Below are 25,945 nucleotides of genomic sequence, written 5' to 3'. Positions count from 1 at the left end.
TGTGTGCATGTGCCTTGGCGGCGGTGGGAGGAGAGAATAATAACACATAGAAGCATAGGCCAAATTAGTAGAAATTCACAGAAGAGAAAATTGGGAGAAAAAGGTGGTACAGGAAGATTTCAGAATGGTACTCTTACACTGACATTGACAAGTGTGTGATGAAGAAAAAGAAAACAGGAAAAGAGAGTACAATGGGACAGTAATATATACTGAAGGATAATGAGAAGTAGTAATTTATCAAGCAGCTAAGTGACACAGTGCAAGTGATGGTTTAGACAGATGAATGTGGTTATAATATGCCATAGAGATTCAAAGGGAAGAAACAAGAAGAACTAGTTATGAAACTAGTGAAGTATAAGGTGATGAAGGTCTAGACTGAAATGGTAATAGTGAAAATGGAAAGAAAGGGTTAGATGAGAGAGGACTTTTGGAAGCAGAGGCAAGGAAGTCAAAGATAATCCCAAAATTTCAGTCTGTGTAACTGAGAGAACAATGGTACCAATGAAGGAAAGCCAAAGCTCCAGATGGAATAAATGATTTGGGAAAGGGAAAGTCAGTATTGTTTAGCCATGTTGAGTCTAGTACCTTTTACAATAGAAACGCCAGCATGAAGTATCAGGAGTACTTCAAATACATGATTCTGAAGAGACAGCATGAGTGACTGGCTAAAGGGAAAATGAGAGATGAGAGTCCGAGGCTGAATGTATAAATCTTGAGTCATCTGTGATAACAAGATCTGGAGCTCTGAGGAGATCTCCAAGGAGAGAATACAGAAAGAAATATGAAGATGGTCATAACATTTTTATAGCCTGGGCACCACTGTGTAGAAATCTAGGCCATGGCTAGCATGAGCTAACTAAGTAATTAAAAACTCTTATTAGAGTGTAAAGAAATAACAGGGCCAGTCAAGCATGAAACAACAGATTATTTTAAAAAATACAAAAAATGAATTAACTCCAGGAAAAAAAACAAATATCAAATACTTTGCTTATAAAATAGCTCTTTCCTAGTGAGGTTATGATAAAGTCTAGAAAAACTAACACCCATAATTAAAAACAATATTCCCAGGCTCTAGAAAGACTTGGCCCTATTTTGGAAAATTCTAAATTATCTTTAGGCCCAAGGTGTTAAAAAATTCATTGTAAGTATCTCAATTTTTTATTACTTAGAATCCCAAAACTTCTTACTAAGTTTAAAGTTTCTAGACATCAACACACATGAATCTCAAAAAGAAATGTTGAGTAAAAAAATAAAGCAAGTCACAGAAAAATTCATATGATATGTGTCCATTTGTGTAAAGTTGAAAAATAGATAAAACTAGGAACATTTTGTTTAGGGATAAATTCATATGTACTAGAAACTATTTGCTTTTTTAAAAGCAAGGGAATTAGTAATGCAAAATTCCGGATAGTGGTCACCTCAGGGGGGAACGGAGGGAAAAGACACAGTAGACTTCTAAGGGACTGGCAATGTCCTATTTCTTAAGCTTGCAGTGGATGCGAACCTTTATTATTCTTTAAGCTGTATATATACATTATACATTGTTTTGCATGGATGAGATACTGTAAAAAAAAAAAAAAAACGTTAAAGGTTAGTTTCAGGCAGGGAAAGTCAGAAACGGTTTTTTAAAAGATGCAAGGAACTGACAGTGCAGGAAAACATATCAGTAAGAATTTTAAACGCACTGCACTATTCCAGAGTGATGATTCTACTTGCAGCGTGAATCTAAAAATTAATTTAAGCCTGTCAATAGTTGGGAGGCTGTGGCCATTTAAGCTCAAGCGGCCATTTACCTCAGGACCAGTAAGGGGAACTGAGCCCAGCAATGCCTTCCACCTCCCCTCCCCCCATCCCAAAAATCCAACCGCTTTGGTGCTGTCCTCTACATTTAGAAACAAAGTACCGCTCCCTTACTTTAAGATTGGAAAGCGCTATATGGTTTCGGGGCCCGAGCAAATAGTCTCCAACACACAGACGTTGCAAATAAATACGCTGGCCCCGAGCCTTTCTCAGGTGGAGGTGGAGGTAGGGGAGGACGAAGAGGGGTTGGCCCGAGGTACCTTCATCTCCGTCGCGGGAATTGGTCAGCCTCAAACCCTTTTGCCTAGCTGGGTCCGTGTGAAACGACGTGGCCGCAGCACCCGGCCAGCTCCCGGGGCCCGTGCCGGGAGAGCATTCCCACAGCAGCCGGGCCCGGTGGCAGCCCTTCCTGACCTTCGCTCTGCAGGCCTGTTCAGCCCGTCTCCCCTCCTCCCGTCTCCTTTGTCGTCTTCCCGCTCCCACGAAATCGCATCCCGAGAACGTGCAATACCCAAACCAGAAAGCAATTGAAGCCATTTTCAAAAGAAAAGGTAGAACAGAGCTCCCCTTGCCGCCTGCTCTTTAGACAAGTCCTTACCTCTTCATGTTTCCACAGGCCCCTACCTCCAACTTGCGTAAATAGGCCGCGGACCTCAAGTCCCAGAACTCCGCGCGGCGGACTCTAAGAAGATTGTGATGGAGCATGGGGCTCTGGGAATTGTAGTAGCACTGAGCTATGGCAAAAGAAAGAGAAAGTAGGTCTCGAGTGACAGGTATGCTGAACATTGTCCAAATATTTATTTTGAATTTCTCATCTAGGTTCAAAAGAAGACCCAAAATATACAGCTCAAAAAACCGAGTCACCTTTGACTTTTTGATTCTCTCATTCATTACCACTAATTCCTGGCTCTTCTGTAATTTCCTTTGAACTTCTTATCAACACTGCTTTTCTTTCAAGGATTTATCCAGCCTACCTACCGTTTCCAGTCGAGCCTCTGCTTCATCCTTCATGATGTAGCCAGAGTCATCAGACACGAGTCTGACTATATCACCTGTACTAATGGTTCTCCTCTATCTGTAACAGACTTGAGAGTTTTCTCCACTTAGAATCAGAAGTCTGTGTGTATTCAGGTTCACAAATGTTTTATTGATAATTATGGTGAATCAAGAAAGAGGTATAGTATAGTGGTTAAAAGCATGGGCTCTTAGTTCCGAGAAATGGAAATGCAAATGTCTTTAAGTGTATGAAAAGATGTCCAATCTCACAAATTTTAAAGTGCACTGACTACCAGTACTCCTTAAAAATAGCAAGGTCATCAAAAACATGAGAATCTGTCACAGACAAAAGGAACCAAAGGAGTCATGATGACTAAAGTAATGCAGTATCTTGGATGGGATCCTGGAACAGAAAAAAAGACATGAGGTAAAAACTAAGGAAATGTGAATGAACTATGCTCTTTAGTTAATAACAAGGTTCGTTAGCTGTAACAAATATATCAGAGTTATGCAAGGGAAACTGAGTTGCAGGTATGTGGAACTTTGTACTATGCAACCTTTCTGTAACTAAAACTGTTCTAAAACTTAAAGTTTGTTTTTAAAAGTACACTAAAGTACCATTTTTCACCTAACAGACTGGGAAAGATCCAAAAGTTTGATAACACACTTGTTTTATTGAGATTGTGGGGAAACAGGTGCTCTCAATACACTAGTGGTAGGAATATAAATTGGTACAACATCTATTGGGGGCAAATGAGGATACTACTAAAATCATAAATGTACATTCCCTTTAAAGCAGCAATTCAGTTATGAATAGAGTCCTCAATACTATATATCCTCTAACCTACTATCATTCCTTGCAACATTGTTTATAAAAACAGAAATGAAAATATCCAAGAACATACTATGAAAATATATCATTCAGTGAAAATCTATGTAGCAGTTACAAAGATGACGAAGTTCTCTACGAACTGCTACTGAACAATCTCCAAAATATAGTTAGTGCAATAGCAAGATGCAGAACCATGTGTATACTATGCTTCTATTTGCATAAAAAGGGGAGCTCTAGTCACTTAAAAACTTACATATATGTGTTTGCTTGTATATGCACTAAATATCTTTGGGAGAACTTACAGACAAATGATGAGTGAATGCCTCCAGGTAGGGGAACTGGATGGCTGAGGGACAAGGGCAGAAATAATTCTTCACTGTATCTTTTTGTGCCCTTTGAATTTTGAACCCATGACTACATTACCTAGTCAATACCTTTTTAATTAAAGAGAAACCCTCTTACATCTCAAGGAGTCAAAGAAGAAAAGATAGTAGGTAATGGTGGGGGGCGGGGCATACTACTTGGATTTGAATCTCACTTCTCAGTTGACAGTATAGCACAACAGGGTTTTAGAGGCAATCTGGACTTGAATTTTTGCTCTGGTAAGTTACTAGACTGTGGGTTTCAGTAAGTTTCTTTAACTGGTCTAGGCTAGTTTTCTGATCTGTAAAATGGGGATACCTCCTAAGAATAGGGTGACTGTCAAGCATATACAAAGGTATGGTTTTAAAGTTCTTCCATGATTGAGTGGTAATCTATGAGTAAACAGTCAAATGTTAATCAGTAGATTTAGACTTATTCAAACTGCTTTGTATTGCCATGCTCAAGTTAGAGCAAAGGACCAAAAAGCAGCTACTGAAAAACATTGTAGAATTTCCTGTCCTGAGAACTTCTATCAGATCGAAAATGTCATGGTGAGCTACCTAAGACCGATCATATGCAAATAACTGTGCTCTTGAAGCATAAAGGTGAATGACTGCAGGCATAACATGTACCACTTTGTAGCTTTGGCACAGAACATGAACTGAATATAAGTATAAACAAAATGGGGGTCACATCATCGCCTGCACCAGGTAAATCCTATACGGTGGTAGAGCTGAATTTTGTGGCTCAACCAATCTGTCCAAATTGATACATTGACAAGGAATTGACAAGGAAATGGAAAAATACACCAAGGTTGCTAGTGTGCTTATCCTCTGGGATGGTGGCAAAGGGTGGAACAGATATTACACCAACCATCACACCAAACTTGTGTACAACTTCTAATAAACATATAGCCTATTGATATTGAAATGATACACACTACATTGCAAATCCACTAGGTGGGATGAGTGGAAAATGAATAGCTAAGATACATATTCACATAGCTGAGGAATTACAACTGGAAAGCAAGGTCATAAGAAGTAGTCTACATACTTGTGTATAACTGTAACCAATGCAAGTGATAGGTACAAAAAGACATTCAGAAAATTATACTAAAAAGAAAACCAGGCCATTTCTAATTCTGCCAAACGTGTTAACTGTGTAATAATAGCTATTCTGTTTCCCCCAACATCCTTCTCCCCAGCTTAAAAGGACATCAGACAGTGTATACAAAGCCTTGGAGATCTCTAGATGTTATACATGGGCACAGAGATCTTACCTAATTTCACAATTTTACCCCTAGAAGAATTTATGACAAACCAAAAAATATGCCTCATTTGTCTTTCTGACAATTCAACAAGGTTAGTTTAATTAATCCAGAAGCTCATTCTTAACAGAGACACATTTTTTGGGTTTGTCCTTTTTAGGTGCTTTGTTTGTGGCACGCTTCTGAAGATTACATTATGAAGCAGTTATGATTCCAAGATATGGAAGAAGATGTTAAAACCAAAAATCTTCTCTTGAATCTACTCACCATCTAATATCAAGAGTAAACTGAGGGGCGGAGCAAGATGGCCGAATAGGAACAGCTCCAGTCTCCATCTCCCAGCGCGAGCGACACAGAAGACCGGTGATTTCTGCATTTTCAACTGAGGTACTGGGGTCATCTCACTAGGGAGTGCCGGACAATCGGTGCTGGTCAGCTGCTGCAGCCTGACCAGTGAGAGCTGAAGCAGGGCAAGGCATCACCTCACCTGGAAGCGCAAGGGGGAAGGGAATCCGTTTTCCTAGCCAGGGGAACTGAGACACACAACACCTGGAAAATCGGGTAACTCCCACCCCAATACTGTGCTTTAAGCAAACAGGCACACCAGGAGAATATATCCCACACCTGGCCGGGAGGGTCCCACGCCCACGGAGCCTCCCTCACTGCTAACACAGCAGTCTGCAGCGATCTATCCGCAAGGCAGCAGCGAGGCTGGGGGAGGGGCACCCGCCATTGCTGAGGCTTAAGTAGGTAAACAAAGCCAATGGGAAGCTCGAACTGGGTGGAGCTCACAGCAGCTCAAGGAAGCCTGTCTGTCTCTGTAGTCTCCACCTCTGGGGACAGCGCACAGCTGAAGACCAACAGGGGAAGCAGCGGGGGCCGGTGCAGACGCGAACGACTCTGTCTGACAGCTTTGGGGAGAGCCGTGGATCTCCCAACGCGGAGGTTGAGATCTGAGAATGGACAGACTGCCTGCTCAGGTGGGTCCCTGACCCCTGAGTAGCCTAGCTGGGAGACATCCCCCACTAGGGGCAGTCTGACACCCCACACCTCACAGGGTGGAGTACACCCCTGAGAGGAAACTTCCAAAGGAAGAATCAGACAGGTACACTCGCTGTTCAGCAATATTCTATCTTCGGCAACCTCTGCTGCTGATACCCAGGCAAACAGGGTCTGGAGTGGACCTCAAGCAATCTCCAACAGACCAACAGACAGTCCTTCTGACTGTCAGAAGGAAAACTATCAAACAGGAAGGACACCTATACCAAAACCCCATCAGTACGTCACCATCATCAAAGACCAGAGACAGATAAAACCACAAAGATTGGGAAGAAGCAGGGCAGAAAAGCTGGAAATTCAAAAAATAAGAGCGCATCTCCCCCTGCAAAGGAGTGCAGCCCATCGCCAGCAACGGATCAAAGCTGGTCAGAGAATGACTTTGACGAGATGAGAGAAGAAGGCTTCAGTCCATCAAACTTCTCAGAGCTAAAGGAGGAATTACGTACCCAGTGCAAAGAAACTAAAAATCTTGAAAAAAGAGTGGAAGAATTGACAGCTAGACTAATTAATGCAGAGAAGATCATAAACAAAATGACAGAGATGAAAACCATGACACGAGAAATACGTGACAAATGCACAAGCTTCAGTAACCGACTTGATCAATTGGAAGAAAGAGTATCAGCGATTGAAGATCAAATGAATGAAATGAAGCGAGAAGAGAAACCAAAAGAAAAAAGAAGAAAAAGAAATGAACAAAGCCTGTAAGAAGTATGGGATTACGTAAAAAGACCAAATCTACGTCTGATTGGGGTGCCTGAAAGTGAGGGGGAAAATGGAACCAAGTTGGAAAACACTCTTCAGGATATCATCCAGGAGAACTTCCCCAACCTAGTAGGGCAGGCCAACATTCAAATTCAGGAAATACAGAGAACGCCACAAAGATACTCCTCCAGAAGAGCAACTCCAAGACACATAATTGCCAGATTCACCAAAGTTGAAATGAAGGAAAAAATCTTAAGGGCAGCCAGAGAGAAAGGTCGGGTTACCCACAAAGGGAAGCCCATCAGACTAACAGCAGATGTCTCGGCAGAAACTCTACAAGCCAGAAGAGAGTGGGGGCCAATATTCAACGTTCTTAAAGAAAAGAATTTTCAACCCAGAATTTCATATCCAGCCAAACTAAGTTTCATAAGTGAAGGAGAAATAAAATCCTTTACAGATAAGCAAATGCTGAGAGATTTTGTCACCACCAGGCCTGCCTTACAAGAGACCCTGAAGGAAGCCCTAAACATGGAAAGGAACAACCGGTACCAGCCATTGCAAAAACATGCCAAAATGTAAAGACCATGGAGGCTAGGAAGAAACTGCATCAACTAACGAGCAAAATCACCAGTTAATATCATAATGGCAGGATCAAGTTCACACATAACAATATTAACCTTAAATGTAAATGGACTAAATGCTCCAATTAAAAGACACAGACTGGCAAACTGGATAAAGAGTCAAGACCCATCAGTCTGCTGTATTCAGGAGACCCATCTCACATGCAGAGACATACATAGGCTCAAAATAAAGGGATGGAGGAAGATCTACCAAGCAAATGGAGAACAAAAAAAAGCAGGGGTTGCAATCCTAGTCTCTGATAAAACAGACTTTAAACCATCAAAGATCAAAAGAGAAAGAAGGCCATTACATAATGGTAAAGGGATCAATTCAACAGGAAGAGCTAACTATCCTAAATATATATGCACCCAATATAGGAGCACCCAGATTCATAAAGCAAGTCCTTAGAGACTTACAAAGAGACTTAGACTCCCATACAATAATAATGGGAGACTTCAACACTCCACTGTCAACATTAGACAGATCAACGAGACAGAAAGTTAACAAGGATATCCAGGAATTGAACTCATCTCTGCACCAAGCGGACCTAATAGACATCTATAGAACTCTCCACCCCAAATCAACAGAATATACATTCTTCTCAGCACCACATCGCACTTATTCCAAAATTGACCACATAATTGGAAGTAAAGCACTCCTCAGCAAATGTAAAAGAACAGAAATTATAACAAACTGTCTCTCAGACCACAGTGCAATCAAACTAGAACTCAGGACTAAGAAACTCAATCAAAACCACTCAACTACATGGAAACTGAACAACCTGCTCCTGAATGACTACTGGGTACATAACGAAATGAAAGCGGAAATAAAGATGTTCTTTGAAACCAATGAGAACAAAGATACAACATACCAGAATCTCTGGGACACATTTAAAGCAGTGTGTAGAGGGAAATTTATAGCACTAAATGCCCACAAGAGAAAGCAGGAAAGATCTAAAATTGACACTCTAACATCACAAATGAAAGAACTAGAGAGGCAAGAGCAAACACATTCAAAAGCTAGCAGAAGGCAAGAAATAACTAAGATCAGAGCAGAACTGAAGGAGATAGAGACACAAAAAACCCTCCAAAAAATCAATGAATCCAGGAGTTGTTTTTTTGAAAAGATCAACAAAATTGACAGACCGCTAGCAAGGCTAATAAAGAAGAAAAGAGAGAGGAATCAAATAGACGCAATAAAAAATGAGAAAGGGGATATCACCACTGACCCCACAGAAATACAAACAACCATCAGAGAATACTATAAACACCTCTACGCAAATCAACTAGAAAATCTAGAAGAAATGGATAATTTCCTGGACACTTACACTCTCCCAAGGCTAAACCAGGAAGAAGTTGAATCCCTGAATAGACCAATAGCAGGCTCTGAAATTGAGGCAACAATTAATAGCCTACCCACCAAAAAAAGTCCAGGACCAGATGGATTCACAGCTGAATTCTACCAGAGGTACAAGGAGGAGCTGGTACCATTCCTTCTGAAACTATTCCAATCAATAGAAAAAGAGGGAATCCTCCCTAACTCATTTTATGAGGCCAACATCATCCTGATACCAAAGCCTGGCAGAGACACAACAAAAAAAGAGAATTTTAGACCAATATCCCTGATGAACATCGATGCAAAAATCCTCAATAAAATACTGGCAAACCGGATTCAGCAGCACATCAAAAAGCTTATCCACCATGATCAAGTGGGCTTCATCCCTGGGATGCAAGGCTGGTTCAACATTCGCAAATCAATAAACGTAATCCAGCATATAAACAGAACCAAAGTCAAGAACCACATGATTATCTCAATAGATGCAGAAAAGACTTTTGACAAAATTCAACAGCCCTTCATGCTAAAAACGCTCAATAAATTCGGTATTGATGGAACGTACCTCAAAATAATAAGAGCTGTTTATGACAAACCCACAGCTAATATCATACTGAATGGGCAAAAACTGGAAAAATTCCCTTTGAAAACTGGCACAAGACAGGGATGCCCTCTCTCACCACTCCTATTCAACATAGTGTTGGAAGTTCTGGCTAGGGCAATCAGGCAAGAGAAAGAAATCAAGGGTATCCAGTTAGGAAAAGAAGAAGTCAAATTGTCCCTGTTTGCAGATGACATGATTGTATATTTAGAAAACCCCATCGTCTCAGCCCAAAATCTCCTTAAGCTGATAAGCAACTTCAGCAAAGTCTCAGGATACAAAATTAATGTGCAAAAATCACAAGCATTCTTATACACCAGTAACAGACAAGCAGAGAGCCAAAGCAGGAATGAACTTCCATTCACAATTGCTTCAAAGAGAATAAAATACCTAGGAATCCAGCTTACAAGGGATGTAAAGGACCTCTTCAAGGAGAACTACAAACCACTGCTCAGTGAAATCAAAGAGGATACAAACAAATGGAAGAACATACCATGCTCATGGATAGGAAGAATCAATATCGTGAAAATGGCCATACTGCCCAAGGTTATTTATAGATTCAATGCCATCCCCATCAAGCTACCAATGAGTTTCTTCACAGAATTGGAAAAAACTGCTTTAAAGTTCATATGGAACCAAAAAAGAGCCCGCATTGCCAAGACAATCCTAAGTCAAAAGGACAAAGCTGGAGGCGTCACACTACCTGACTTCAAACTATACTACAAGGCTACAGTAACCAAAACAGCATGGTACTGGTACCAAAACAGAGATATAGACCAATGGAACAGAACAGAGTCCTCAGAAATAATACCGCACATCTACAGCCATCTGATCTTTGACAAACCTGAGAGAAACAAGAAATAGGGAAAGGATTCCCTATTTAATAAATGGTGCTGGGAAAATTGGCTAGCCATAAGTAGAAAGCTGAAACTGGATCCTTTCCTTACCCCTTATACGAAGATTAATTCAAGATGGATTAGAGACTTAAATGTTAGACCTAATACCATAAAAACCCTAGAAGAAAATCTAGGTAGTACCATTCAGGACATAGGCATGGGCAAGGACTTCATGTCTAAAACACCAAAAGCAACAGCAGCAAAAGCCAAAATTGACAAATGGGATCTAATTAAACTAAAGAGCTTCTGCACAGCAAAAGAAACTACCATCAGAGTGAACAGGCAACCTACAGAATGGGAGAAAATTTTTGCAACCTACTCATCTGACAAAGGGCTAATATCCAGAATCTACAAAGAACTCAAACAAATATACAAGAAAAAAACAAACAACCCCATCAAAAAGTGGGGAAAGGATATGAACAGACATTTCTCGAAAGAAGACATTCATACAGCCAACAGACACATGAAAAAATGCTCATCATCACTCGCCATCAGAGAAATGCAAATCAAAACCACAATGAGATACCATCTCACACCAGTTAGAATGGCAATCATTAAGAAGTCAGGAAACAACAGGTGTTGGAGAGGATGTGGAGAAATAGGAACACTTTTGCACTGTTGGTGGGATTGTAAACTAGTTCAACCATTATGGAAAACAGTATGGCAATTCCTCAAGGATCTAGAACTAGATGTACCATATGACCCAGCCATCCCACTACTGGGTATATACCCAAAGGATTATAAATTATTCTACTACAAAGACACATGCACACGTATGTTTATTGCGGCACTATTCACAATAGCAAAGACTTGGAATCAACCCAAATGTCCATCTGTGACAGACTGGATTAAGAAAATGTGGCACATATACACCATGGAATACTCTGCAGCCATAAAAAAGGATGAGTTTGCATCCTTTGTAGGGACATGGATGCAGCTGGAAACCATCATTCTTAGCAAACTATCACAAGAAGAGAAAACCAAACACTGCATGTTCTCACTCATAGGTGGGAACTGAACAATGAGATCACTTGGACTTGGGAAGGGGAACATCACACACTGGGGCCTATCATGGGGAGGGGGGAGGAGGGAGGGATTGCATTGGGGAGTTATACATGATATAAATGATGAATTGATGGGTGCTGACGAGTTGATGGGTACAGCACACCAACATGGCATAAGTATACATATGTAACAAACCTGCACGTTATGCACATGTACCCTAGAACTTAAAGTATAATTAAAAAAAAAAAAAAAAAAAAAAAAAGAGTAAACTGGGCCAGGCGCGGTAGCTCATGCCTGTAATCCCAGCACTTTGGGAGGCCGAGGCAGGCAGATCACGAGATCAGGAGATAGAGACCATCCTAGCTAACATGGTGAAACCCCGTCTCTACTAAAAATACAAAAAATTAGCCGGGCGTGGTGGTGGGCATCTGTAGTCCCAGTTACTCGGGAGGCTGAGGAAGGAGAGTGGCGTGAACCCGGGAGGCGGAGCTTGCAGTGAGCGGAGATTGTGCCACTGCACTCCAGCCTGGGCAACAGAGCAAGACTCCGTCTCAAAAAAAAAAAAAAAAAAAAGAGTAAACAACTGTGCAAGTCTTTCAAATTTCCCAAACGAAATAGCATAATGCTGTTATAGAAACAAATATAGCATCTTTTCAAAGGATTAAAGAATGGGTATGTACTGGGATAGTGTCAACACTTTAAGAATTCTTCAGCTAATATGTCAGCTGGTTAACAATGGTTACAAGGGGCTGAAGACTCCAGTGCCTAACATAAATGGTGCTTTAACATTACTGGTAAAAATAGCTTATTTCTATATTTCTGACCTTTTAATTAAGATTTGTTCAATGTGGCTGGGCACAGTGGCTCACGCCTGTGATCCTGGCACTTTGGGAGGCCAAGGGGGGTGCGTCCTTTGAGCCCAGGAGTTCAAGACCAGCCTGGGTAACACGGCAAAAACCCGTATCTACAAAAAACTCAAAAATTAGCCAGGTGTGGTGGTGTGCACCTGTAGTCCCAACTACTTGGTAGGCTGAGGTAGGAGAATCGCTTCAGCCCAGCAGGCAGGGGTTGCAGTGAGCTGAGATCATGCCACTGCATTCTAGCTTAGGTGACAGAGCAAGACCCTGTCTCAAAAAAAAAACAAACAAAAAATTTGTTCAACAATATCATTTCTTTACATGTTAGAAACGGTCAGAAAGAATCTTAGAGATGATTTAGTCCAATGTACAATTCCAGACAGTACACTGAGATCACCCTGTAAGTCGTAATAGCATTACTAGATCAATCTAGAAGCCAGTTGCCATCCTCTGGCTAGAACTCCCACTGAATATAATGTAACAATAAGATAGTATAAGCAGTATTGTAGTTTCCTTTTTCTTTATTTTACTTAGGAAATATAGAGTAAGCACTCTACTCACAGTGAAAAGACATAAAGGAATCTCAAAACTTCAGAGAAATGAAAACCAGTTTCTTCTCACAAAACAGTTTGGGAAACCCTAATACAATCCAACTTTTTCATTTATGGACAAAGATAATGCCCAAGATGAAATTATTTGTCCAGTTAATTAGGCAGGAACAAGACTAGAGTCACTGTTTCCTGTGATACACTATATTCTCATTACTGAATGTAGAACTTGTACACAGGCTACTTTACAAGAGTTGAATCTCCAAAAGCAATGGGAAAATATGTCTTTAGTATTACTATTATCTAGGGTATAAGAGTAATAATACTGAACTGAAAAATTAGAGAGTACTAAAGATTATACTTAAAAGTTGTGTTTATCTACAGAAATCATCCACAAGATTATACGAGTTCTGTATTACTTTCACATTCTATAATTCTGCGTGGTTACAAAAACTTACTGGATAAGAAGCTGCTGCTTGGAAAAGTCTGAGTAGAAAAAAAAGAGTCCATGTCAATTTTGGCATTTAGTCTGCTCATAAGACTGATCATTGCTAATATTCATTTCAAAAATATTTCTTCGTGTAATGTGTACCTGCCAGGATGGTCGCGTGCAATCAGTACAACAGAAAATTTAGCTCAATAAATTCTAGGTGACTGAGCTCTATCCACTTAAAAATTTTAATAGTTAACTTCAGTATTACGTGTTTTTTTTTTTTCAGGACATTACCTTTATTTATGACTTAGGTGAAACATGAAACACAGGAGACCAGACTGTTCCAAACCTAAGAACAAGGCTTATTGAAAAAAAAAAAAAAAAAAAGCAAACAAATACACAGAAATCACCAACTATAAATCATATGCTAAAACCAAATAAAATGCAAGTATATCCATACATTAAAAATAACCGAATTCCTTGAAACTTACTTTTCCTTAACCTTTTAATAATAATCTACCCTAACTTTTCCTCCCTGCTCTGAATCTCTATAACACACTTTCTATAACTCATAATGTACTTCTTTATATTATCTATATTGTTTTTATACAGACAAGCATTAATTATATCTCAAACTAGACAGTAGGTTCCTTTGAGAAGAGACTTTACAGTATCTAGCACTATATAGGTTGGCATGTACTTTTGGCAAACATCACCCTACGATTCAACTGGAGTGAGAAGGATGATGTGTACTGATGCCAGGGAGAGTAAGACATAAATTACACATACAGGGTCAACATCTAAGAGGTTGCTGTCTGGACAAAGGGGTTAGTATAATTTTGATTTTCTAATACTAAAAACAAAACTAAGGTATAATTCTCAACAGTACAATATTTAAATGAAAAAAAAGGATGCACAATTCATTATGATCAAGATGAAATATTAAGTATAAATACTACTCTATTTAACATCAGAATTTGTAGGTAATAATCCAGACACGACATGCTGAAGATATGGTCATTCAATGAAAAGCAGTGTTGACATCGCGTGCATGCTCCTTGTGAAGACGATCCTCAAAAACCCGTGTTACCTCTTCTACCTTCCTTCGCAGCATGTCTATAGGAGGAAAAGCCACACAATCATTAATCTAAGGCCAAAATATCCCATGAACATAATTTACGTATTTCTTTCAACATATGAATAACAAAACTTTACATAGCAATTTCAATAGCTTTAAGTTTTAGAAAACACATAAGAAAAAAACACTCATCTATCTGTTTGGAAACTTTGAAAACAATGGACAAGACTTTTGTTTGTTTGTTTGTTTTGTTTTGTTTTTTCCTGCTCTCCCTAGCTTTCAGGCAAACAACTGTGTAGCTGACATTTATGTTTTGTTAGAATGAGGTGTTAACTGCTTTTTGACTTACTACACCCTAAAAGTGACATACAGGGTAGTCATTAAATTGGGAGTATAGGTTTTGGTGGGTCTTAGCTACCTATAAGCAAATGAGTGCACTGAGTATATTTACATTTCTGTTCTTTTCTAATAATGATTTATTTAACTTGGTGGTTCTTAAATTTTCTCAGGGGCCGAGTACCACAAAATACCATTAATTTTACCATATGAAACAGTAACTTTCTGCTAGTAAAACTAAGCTGTTGAAATAAGCATGATACTCTGAGTTTTTCTATTAACATGCACAAATAAACTTGGTCATTTGTTTTAGTGTCCATTAATGGTTACTAGTGAATAAGCCATAACTGGTGCCCAAGAAGAAAAAGAATTTACAAGAGAAACACTAAAAACTTTAAACAATGTACAGTTGACTCTTGGACAACATAGGTTTAAACTGTGCAAATTCACTATACATGAATTTTCTTCCACTTCTGCCACACTTGAGACAAGACCACCCTCTCCTCCTCCTCCTCACCCTGTTCAACATGAAGATGACGAGGATGATGATCCAATTCCACTTAAAAACTGCTAAATGTTTTTTTCTTCCTTTCTTCCTTATGATTTTCTTGATAACATTTTCTTTTTATCTAGCTTACTTTATCATGAGAATACAGTATATAATAATACATGTAACATACAAAATACGTGTTAATCGACTATGTTAGTGGTAAGGCTTCCATCAACAGTAGGCTATTTGTAGTTAAGTTTTGGGGAGTCAAAAGTTATATATTTTTTTTTACTGTGTGGGGATTAGCACCCTTAAACCCTCCATTGTTCAAGGGCCAGCTATAATATACTTAAATTTTCTTCACCTAATTAGAAAAACCCTAATGTTACCCAGTTTTTAAAGTATAATACCTCATTTTATCTTATAAAGACATTCTGCAAGATCATGCTTTAAGGACAGTGATTTCAATGCTGGCTGTCTATAAAAGGCCAGAAAAACAGTATGTTGCGCCTGGCAAAATATATCTCCTTTTTGTTGTAATAACTAACTGCGGTGTGCAATTTTTTCCCCTAAATAACATTTTTAATATGATGGAAGCACAGATGAGCACTACAACAAACCATTAACTTGAGATCAGAAGTGTCAACATAAGCACATTCTAGTAATTTGCTGATTGATACATATTAAATGCAAAGGGGTACATTTATAATGATTTTTAAAAATCAATAAACTATCAAGAAATACAAGTCAGCAATATTGAGAGCCTTAATATTAGCATTTTGTCATGTCTTCTAATTGAATTCCCAAGACTATTTCTGTATTAACATACTTTAATTTTTTAAGACTTTCATTCTTTAAGGGCAAAATCTGCACCTAGGTACTTAATGCCCAGAATTTTGTTCCCATGACAAGCATCAGTGATTGACTGGTTCCTGCTAGCATATTAAATATGGCATACACATATGGACATTATTAAAAAATAATTGTACTAAACAATATGAAAATAAGAAAGCAATTTCATTCACAATAGAGTCAAAAATAATTATAATACTTAGGAATAAACTTAACAAATGAAGTATAAGACCTGTACATTGATAATAAAAAAAATTGCTAAGAAAAACTAAAGAATATCTAAATAAGTGGAGATATATTCCATGTTCATGGATTGAAAGACTTGAAAGGATGAGTTTGCATCCTTTGTAGGGACATGGATGCAGCTGGAAACCATCATTCTTAGCAAACTATCACAAGAACAGAAAACCAAACACCACATGTTCTCACTCATAGGTGGGAACTGAACAATGAGATCACTTGGACTCGGGAAGGGGAACATCACACACCGGGGCCTATCATGGGGAGTGGGAAGCGGGGAGGGATTGCATTGGGAGTTATACCTGATATAAATGAGGAATTGATGGGTGCTGACGAGTTGATGGGTGCAGCACACCAACATGGCACAAGTATACATATGCAACAAACCTGCACGTTATGCACATGTACCCTAGAACTTAAAGTATAATAATAATAATAAAGAAAGACTTGCTATTGTTAAGATGGCAATTCTCCACAAACTGATCTACAGATTCAATGTAATCCCTATGAAAATTCTAGCAGGTTCTTTTTATAGAAATAGACAAGCTTATTTTAAATGTATATGGAGAGGCAAAGGATCCAGAAAAAAACAATCTTGAAAAATAAGAACAAACTGTAGGACTTAACACTATCTGATTTTAAAACTTAATCAAGTAAACAAGACAGCATGATATGGGCATATAATAGCCACTGAGATCAATGAAACAGAAACAAAGTCCAAAAATAAAACCTTAAAAGGTACCAAGGCAATTCAATGATAGAAATCATAATCTTTTTCAACAAATGGCTCTGGGACAACTGGATATCTACATCCAAATGAAATCAAACCCCCACCTTTAACTATATACAAAAATCAACTCAAGATGGATTATCAATCTAAATGTAAGCGCTAAAACTATATTTTAATAAACAACAAGAGGCTGGGTGCCGTGCTTCACACCTGTAATCCCAGTACTTTGGGGGGCCGAGGCAAGAAGATCACCTGAGGTCAGGAGTTCGAGACCAGCCTGGCCAACATTGTGAAACCCTGTATCTACTAAAAATACAAAAATTAGCCAGGTGTTGTGGTAGGTGCCTGTAATCCCAGATACTCAAGAGGCTGAGGCAGGAGAATCATTTGAACCCGGGAGGTGGAGGTTGCAGTGAGCTGAGATTGTGCCACTGCACTCCAGTCTGGGTGACAAGAGAGAAACTCCATCTCAAAAAAAAAAAAAGAAAAAAAGAAATGGTCCTGGGAAAATTGGCTAGCCATAATTCGAAAGCTGAAACTGGATCCTTTCCTTACTCCTTATACGAAAATTAATTCAAGATGGATTAGAGACTTAAATGTTAGACCTAATACCATAAAAACCCTAGAAGAAAACCTAGGTAGTACCATTCAGGACATAGGCATGGGCAAGGACTTCATGTCTAAAACACCAAAAGCAACGGCAAGAAAAGCCAAAATTGACAAATGGGATCTAATTAAACTAAAGAGCTTCTGCACAGCAAAATAAACTACCATCAGAGTGAATAGGCAACCTACAGAATGGGAGAAAATTTTTGCAATCTACTCATCTCACAAAGGGCTAATATCCAGAACCTATAAATAACTCAATCAAATTTATAAGAAAAAAACAACCCCATCAAAAAATGGGCAAAGGATATGAACAGACACTTCTCAAAAGAAGACATTCATACAGCCAACAGACACATGAAAAAACGCTCATCATCACTCGCCATCAGAGAAATGCAAATCAAAACCACAATGAGATACCATCTCACACCAGTTAGAATGGCAATCATTAAAAAATCAGGAAACAACAGGTGCTGGAGAGGATGTGGAGAAATAGGAACACTTTTACACTGTTGGTGGAACTGTAAACTAGTTCAACCATTGTGGAAAAGAGTGTGGCGATTCCTCAAGGATCCAGAACTAGAAATACCATTTGACCCAGCCATCCCATTACTGGGTATATACCCAAAGGATTATAAGTCATGCCGCTATAAAGACGCATGCACACGTATGTTTATTGCGGCACTATTCACAATAGCAAAGACTTGGAATCAACCCAAATGTCCATCAGTGACAGACTGGATTAAGAAAATGTGGCACATATACACCATGGAATACTATGCAGCCATTAAAAAGGATGAGTTCATGTCCTTTGTAGGGACACGGATGCAGCTGGAAACCATCATTCCCAGCAAACTATTGCAAGAACAGAAAACCAAATACCACATGTTCTCACTCATAGGTGGGAATTGAACAATGAGATCACTTGGACACAGGAAGGGGAACATCACACACCGGGTCCTACTGTGGGGGGGGGGGGGGTAGGGGGGAGGGATAGCATTAGGAGATATACCTAATGTAAATGAAGAGTTAATGGGTGCAGCACACCAACATGGCACATGTATACATATGTAACAAACCTGCACGTTGTGCACATGTACCCTAGAACTTAAAGTATAATAATAAAAAAAAGTTCATCAACTGATGAATGGATAAACAAAATATGGTATGACTGTACAATGAAATGATACACAGCAATAAAAAGGAATTAAGTACTGATACATATTACAACATAGATGAAGCTTGAAAATATGCTAAATGAAAGAAACCAGACACAAAAGGCCACATATAATATGATTCAATCTATGTAAACTCTCCAGAAAAGGCAAATCTATAAAGACAGAATGTAGATTAGTGGTTGCATGGGGTTTGGGATAGAAATAGGGAATAAGTAACTGCAAATGGCCATGAGAAAATTTTGGTGGTAACAAATGTGTTCTAACTCTGGATTGTTTGATGTCTGTACAACTCTATAGGCCTAACTAAATGGCTATTGGTTAAGGTGGTATATTTGTGTATTTAAAAATATTTTAAAACAATTATTTGTTATTCTCAAAAGATTTTGGTGAAGCTGCTTCCAGCCAGTGTCATTCTGTTTTGGAGACAGATGTTTTCTTCAACTTAGCCTTTTGCAAATACTTTAGGTGAAGATTCAAAAAAGATTATGAAAAGAGATTTAGTCATTAAACCCAAACACAGATTTCTAGAAACTGTAATTAATGCTTTAAAAAAATTTTAAGTTATACATATAAAAATTATTAGATGAGATTAAATTCATTGTCAAAGAACACAATGTACTTTCATAAACAATGCTATATAGTATATCTCTCATTTCTCCTAGAAAAAAATTGAGGCAGTGAGAGAAAAAAATATCCTGACAGGAAAATAGTTAAAGACACAAATAGGCACCTTATAAAATGACACACAAATTATTTATAAACATTTTAGAAATACTCAACCTCAATAGTAACCAGAGGAAGGCATATTCAACCAGGAATATATTATTTTAACCTACAAATCTTGGCAAAGAATGATCATCATGGTGGTGGTGGTGGTAGTGATTACAGGAGTGGTACTGGAAAGAGTACAGAAAAATGGGTCCTCCCTAATGAATTTCTGGTGAAAATAAAAATTAGTACAACCTACCTGGAAGGATATATACCAAAAGCTTTTAAAACAAACATTACTACTGATTTAGCATTTTAACTTCTAAGAATTTAATTTATGTCGAGTAATCATGGATGTACACTTTAAAATTTACCTCCAGCTAGGTTTTTACTGCAGCATGATTTAAAACAGCAAAAAGTTTGAAACATTAACTAATACCTAACAATGGGCTATTAACTAAACAAACTACGGTATATCCATATAATGCAATATTTAGCAGCCATTAAAATGTAGAATGTTTAATAACATGGAAAGATGGTCATGAACACATGTCTGTAGCTTTGTATCTCTTTCTCCACCAAAAGCTAAATACAGTATGCTGTGTAAATATCAGGCGACAAATAAATTGAAACCATATATTGGACCCCAATATATGGCAATGCTCATGCTGGGCATTGCTAAATTCTGAAGATACAAAAATAATTAAGATATTATCTCTATCAAGAAACTCAAATTCCAGTAAACAGACATGTAAATAAATAACTAAAATGTTATATGATAAATGCTAATACTACATTAGGTAGAACACAGCATGGATACAGAGAAGGGGATAAACAACTACTAGAATGATGAGCCAAGGAAGTCAAGGAAGGCATCATAAACCATCTTGACATGGAAGCAGCTACCAGGCAGACGATGATGGGGTAGAGTACTCCAGGCAAAAGAAACTGAACATCCGAAAATACAGAAGAGGAAATAACATCAGGCGTTTAGAAAACCATAAATACTTCTTCGAGATGAGGCTAGAGAACCAGGTAGGGGTTAGATTATGCAGGGTACTTTGTATATTATGCAAAGAATCGAATTTATCATTGGGCAATGGGAACTAGTGAAGGGTTTTAATAAAGAGATGACTAGAATAGAGTGTGACTTTATCAAGATCATCTTGACAGTATTGTGAAAGTGAATTAGAATGGGGTAAGACTAGGGGGAGGAGACCACTAAGGTCACCAGTTAGAGATCAAGCAAATGCATTTACCACTGCTCCATTTCAAAACATTTGTAAAATAGCAGTAAAGATATTTTTAAAAGAAGAAGAAAAAGACAAAAGCATAAAATCATAAGGACAAAAACAAGAAAAGGACACAACAAAAAAACTGAAATTTGTAACTGGATTTGTACAAGAGAACTCTAGAAAGAATATGGAATTAGTAGAGCTAAGTAATTCAAAGTAGTGTTGAAAGTGGAGCTAAAAACAGAATTGTGAAAGTATAAGAAACAGACCCCTCCTCTCTTCCACATCCTACATCTGGGCAATTCTCCCTACCCAACTCCTGGAGATAATTTTCCTTTGGAGAGGGTAAACCAAATAAGCTGGGTATCAGGGACACCAGGCAGAGCAGAGGGCAAGTATTCTGTACCAAAACAGGAATTAAGTCAAAGTTACACAAGGGATAAAGTGAAAGCCTACAAACTGAACAGAGCCTGCAGTCTCTTCTCCAACAGTTCTCAGAACACTGGCTTAACACCAGGCTTATCTCTAGCCAGGAGCTGGAAGTTTCTTCCCCAGAGAATTTGACCAGCTAAAGAGATAAATCCTGAAGATAACAGTTAGAGGTCCCCCAATGAAAAGGTCTAGCCAAATTATCCTATAATAGTAAGTTAACAAGCCCCACCTACAAAACTTTTCAGTGTATCATTCTTGAATATAAATGGACAACCAAGAATCACCAGATATTTGAGGAAAGCCTCTAACATGAGAAAGACTGAAACAAAACAGAAATATAAAGAAAGCTAAAAGAAATACTCCAGAAAGAATAAAATATACATTTTAAAAATCATTAATATCCTCAAAGAGATAATACTGAATTCATGAAATAAGAACAGGATGCTATTTACCAAGTACATATATATAATCATAAACAACACAACAAGCTCTTGCAAAATTAAACTTATAGCAGAAATCAAAGATCAGTAGAAAGACAAAAACTTGAGTACATACCCCAGAAAATTTAACAAAAATATAACGAGAAAATAGGAGAGAAATTAAATTTAGATCAGTCCACGGCATCAAACATTAGAAAAAGAGTATTTCCAGAAAGAATGAACAAAAACTTAATTCAAGAAAATAGACCCAAACTGAAAGAAATGAATTCCTTGAATCAACAATAGTGGGCTCAGTGGATGAAACAGATCCATACCAAAACGCATCATCTGATATCTCAGTATTTTGAGGAAGATCCTAAAACCTTCCATTGAAAAACACAATGAAAAGTTCACATGAGGTTCAGGAAGCAAAACGGCCTTCAAAGTTAGAAAACAACAGAACAACTTCTTCAAAAGTTCCAGAGAAAATTATTTCCAAGCTAAAATTCAATACCCAATATTATCTATTAGATGTGAGGGTAGAATAAATACCTTTTCAGACAGGCAACGTCTCAAAAAGTTTACTTCCTATGCACTCTTTCTGGAAACTGCTAGAATATGTGCTATATCAGAAACAAGGGAATAAACCAAGAAACAGAAGTGTAAGTAAGAGCCATGAAACTGGAGAACCAACAAAGAGTTCAGGCAATACAAGAATGCTATAGAAGGGAGACCATAGCCGAGCAGCAGACCAAGAAAGCAACAATTACAGATCGTAATATAGAGATTAGAGGACTCTGGCAGAGATCAATCAAAGATGCAACTGATAGATTTAAAGTAAAAGCAGGGACTTAAAGAATAAATTATTGAAAGTATATAGAAAACTAAGCAAATAAAGAAATAAGATTCAAAGGAAAATAAAACTGGTAAAAGGAAGAAGACATAATATAGTATGCTACACGGCCAGGCTGCAAATAACATTTATGCAATCATAATTCAACTATTAAATATTGACCTACATGAAATTTATAATATATACATATTAGGATGAGGAAAATGTGTGTGTGTGTATATATATATATATATATATGTATATATGATATAAAAGAGTTAAATCCTCCCCTCCACCCATTTTGGAAAGTCAGTAGAGAAGGCTTAATATGGAAAAACTAAAAAGTAACACTACATGATGTTTAAAATTATACAAATAAATAGTTGCAAACTTTAGCTAAAATAATTGAAAGTGATTGCCCTTAGGGAGTAAGAAAATAAGGTATGGACAAGGAGCTGATGTTTTTCATAAACCTGAAAAAAATTATATTTTCAAGGTGGGGGACAAAGAAAGCCTGAAATAGGGATGTGGTAGTGGGAAACTAGTGAAGACAAAGGATTCAAGAGCTATTTAAGCATTATAATCATCATCACTTACTGAATAAATAGAAATAGCCTGCTTTAGATTCCTGAGTAAATAGCAGTAGTCTTTTGCAGAGAAAAAGAAAGGGAGTTACAGATCTGGGAGAGCCCAGAGAATATGAAAATAATGAGTTTAGTTTTAGACAACTTTAATTTGAGCCTTTGGGATATCTATGTGCAGATGTTTGTTAACATGGAGCTTTATAATGGATAGTAAAAGAACCATTAGTGAAATTGACAGTTGGAGATAACAACTAGGGTTTTTAAATTGCTGATTATCAGAAATGCCTTAAAAGAGAATGCAGGGCCCGTACTCAAGATGGTGGCTCCGGGAGGGCGTGGCCAGTGACTAGGAGGCGAGGCAACGCGGACCAAGGCGGTGGCCAACTAGCGGGGTCTGGAGGATGGAGAAAAGGAGGAAGACGAGGAGCAGTTGGTTCTAGTGGAATTATCAGGAAGTATTGATTCTCAAATGTGAAAATAAATGCAAGGTTTTGGGCACTGACACTGAGAGGCCCATTCTGCAAGTGGACAGCTGTGTCTTTGCTGGGGAGTATGAAGACACTCTTGGGACCTGTGTTATATTTGAAGAAAATGTTGAACATGATGATACAGAAGGCAATAATAAAACAGTGCTAAAATATAAATGTCGTACAATGAAGAAGCTCAGCATGACAAGAACTCTTCTGACAGAGAAGAAGGAAGGAGAAGAAAACAGGTGAGGTGGAATGGCTGCAAATAAAGGATAGTGATTTCTCCTATTGACCCAACATGATTTGTGGCTTTCTACATGAAAATGAAGACAAAGAAGTGGTAGCTTCAGCCCCAGATAAATCTTTGGAATTGGAAGAGGAAGAGATTCAAATGAACGACAGTTCAAACCTGAGTTGTGAACTGATATACCTTCTGAGACAGAAAGTTCTGTTTTTATGGAAACTCAAATGCTGCCTTAGAAATCATTCCTAGATGAAATGTTTCTCATAATAACTTGTCAAGAACTTTTTAGAGTTTTTACATAAAAATAATTGCTGTGTAGCTTTCAGTCTTTTAATATTTTATCGCATTTTATTGGCTATACACACATATCCAGTCATAATACAACTTATTTTACCAGAATCATTTGGGACCAGACATGAATTGGACTTTTAAAATATAGTTTGGGCCGGGTACAGTGGCTCACACCAGTAATCTCAGCACTTTGGGAGGCCGAGGTGGGAGGACCACTTGGGCCTAGGAGTTTGAGACCAATCTGGGTAATGTGGAGAGGCCCTGTCTCTAAAACAAATTTTTTAGAATTAGCTGGACATAGTGTCATGTGCCTGTGATACCAGCTACTGGGCAGCTGACCTGGGAGGATGGCCTGGGACTGGGAGGTCGAGGCTGCAGTGAGCTGCGTTTGCGCCTCTGTACTCTCACCTGGGTGACACAGTGAGACCCTGTCTCAAAAAATAAGTAAAATGAAATATTTGTAAATGACTTTAGGGACCCTTCTGAGTCCTTTAAATTTAAGGTTTTATTAAGGTAAGTATATACACTTTCCTTTGAGGCTGTTACAAATTACTACGAACTCAGTGACTTAACACAAATGTATTGTCTTATAGTTTTGTAGGTGAAAAGTGTGACACGGGTCTTACCTGGCCTAAATTCAAGGTGCTGGCAGGAATGCATTCCTTTATGGAGGTTTTGGGGTGGGGGGCAAATCCATTTCCTTGTTTATTTAGTTGTTGGTAGAATTCAGTTCTTTGCAGTTGAAGGATCAAATTCTCCTTTCCTTGCTGTCTGTTAGCTGAGGGTCAGATCCCCTTTTCTTCAGAACCTGCAATAGTGGGTGAAGTCCCTCTCCCATTTTGAATCATTCCTGTTACTTCTTCCATCACCCCTCTCTCTGACCTACCCTGCTGTCTTCCATTTCCACTTTTAAATGTCTATTTCATTACTCTGGGCCCACTTGGATAATCTCCCTATTTTAAGGTCGATAACTTTTTTTTTTTCCTTTGGGACAGGGTCTCGCTCTGTCACCCAGGCTGGAGTGCAGTGGCATGACCGCGGCTTACTGCAGCCTTGAACTCCCGGGCTGGGGCAGCCCTCCCGCCTCAGCCTACTATGCCTGGCTGTTTTTTTACATTTTTTTTTTTTAAGAGATGGGGTCTCATTATGTTGCCCAGGCTGGTCTTGAACTCATGGGTTCTGGTGATCCTCCTGTCTTGGACTCTCAATGTGCTGGGATTGCAGGCGTGAACCACTGCACCCTGGTGAAAGTGTATAACATTAATTCTGACTGGGCACAGTGGCTCACGCCTGTGATCCCGGCACTTTGGGAGGCGAGGCGGGTGGATCACGAGGTCAGAAGTTTGAAACCAGCCTGACCAACATGGTGAAACCCTGTCTCTACTAAAAACACAAAAATTAGCCAGGTGTGGTGGCACACACCTGTGGTCCCGGCTGCTCAGGGGGCTGGGGTGGGAGAATTGCTTGAGCCCAGGAGGTGGAGGTTGCAGTAAGCCGAGATTGCGCCACTGCACTCCAGCCTTGGCTGGACTCCATCTCAACGACAAAACAGAACAAAACAAAACAAAACAACATTAATTCCACCTGCAAAGTCTCCTTTGCTAGGTCATTTAACATACACAGGCATAATACTAGGGATTAGGGCATGGAAGTCTTTGGGGCCTATTTTTAGTCTACTACAATAAGTATTTTATCTAGGAACAGAAAAAGAATTTTGAAGTGCTTAAGGATAAAGGAACAATTCCAAATATTCCAGATGTAATTTTGCTCCTTTCCCACTTGAGAAAGATTATTGAAATTCAGCTGTATTAGTCATTTTATTATGGCAGTAAACTAAATCTGTGCTAGTTTATATTTTTTAAGTAAATTATTCACACCCTTTGATACTTTGTTACAGGTTGAGCTGTG

General features: G+C 38.6%; 2 protein-coding genes and 1 pseudogene across 6 annotated transcripts in view; 1 reads left to right on the top strand and 2 right to left on the bottom strand.

Annotated features, from left to right (window-relative positions):
* Nucleotides 1-2,482, bottom strand: part of RBM41 (RNA binding motif protein 41) — a 56,689-nt gene extending 54,207 nt beyond the window's left edge. For all 5 annotated transcript variants that reach the window (XM_030939470.1, XM_010373556.2, XM_030939471.1 and 2 more), the window contains exon 1: nt 2,399-2,482. In XM_030939470.1, the coding sequence (XP_030795330.1) occupies nt 2,399-2,406 (8 nt within the window). In that variant the 5' untranslated portion in view covers nt 2,407-2,482. The remainder of the gene's footprint in view (nt 1-2,398) is intronic.
* A 9,660-nt stretch (nt 2,483-12,142) lies between these two features.
* Nucleotides 12,143-23,995, top strand: LOC104672443 (annotated as a pseudogene).
* The window catches only part of NUP62CL (nucleoporin 62 C-terminal like), a 79,435-nt gene continuing 67,029 nt past the window's right edge, over nt 13,540-25,945 (bottom strand). Inside the window, exon 8 of the mRNA XM_010376246.2 lies at nt 13,540-14,428. The gene's annotated coding sequence lies outside the window, so the exon portion shown is untranslated. The remainder of the gene's footprint in view (nt 14,429-25,945) is intronic.

This window comes from Rhinopithecus roxellana, chromosome 10 (assembly GCF_007565055.1).
Source record: "Rhinopithecus roxellana isolate Shanxi Qingling chromosome 10, ASM756505v1, whole genome shotgun sequence".
Classification (NCBI taxonomy): domain Eukaryota; kingdom Metazoa; phylum Chordata; class Mammalia; order Primates; family Cercopithecidae; genus Rhinopithecus; species Rhinopithecus roxellana.
This window is presented reverse-complemented; position numbering and strand designations above follow the sequence as displayed.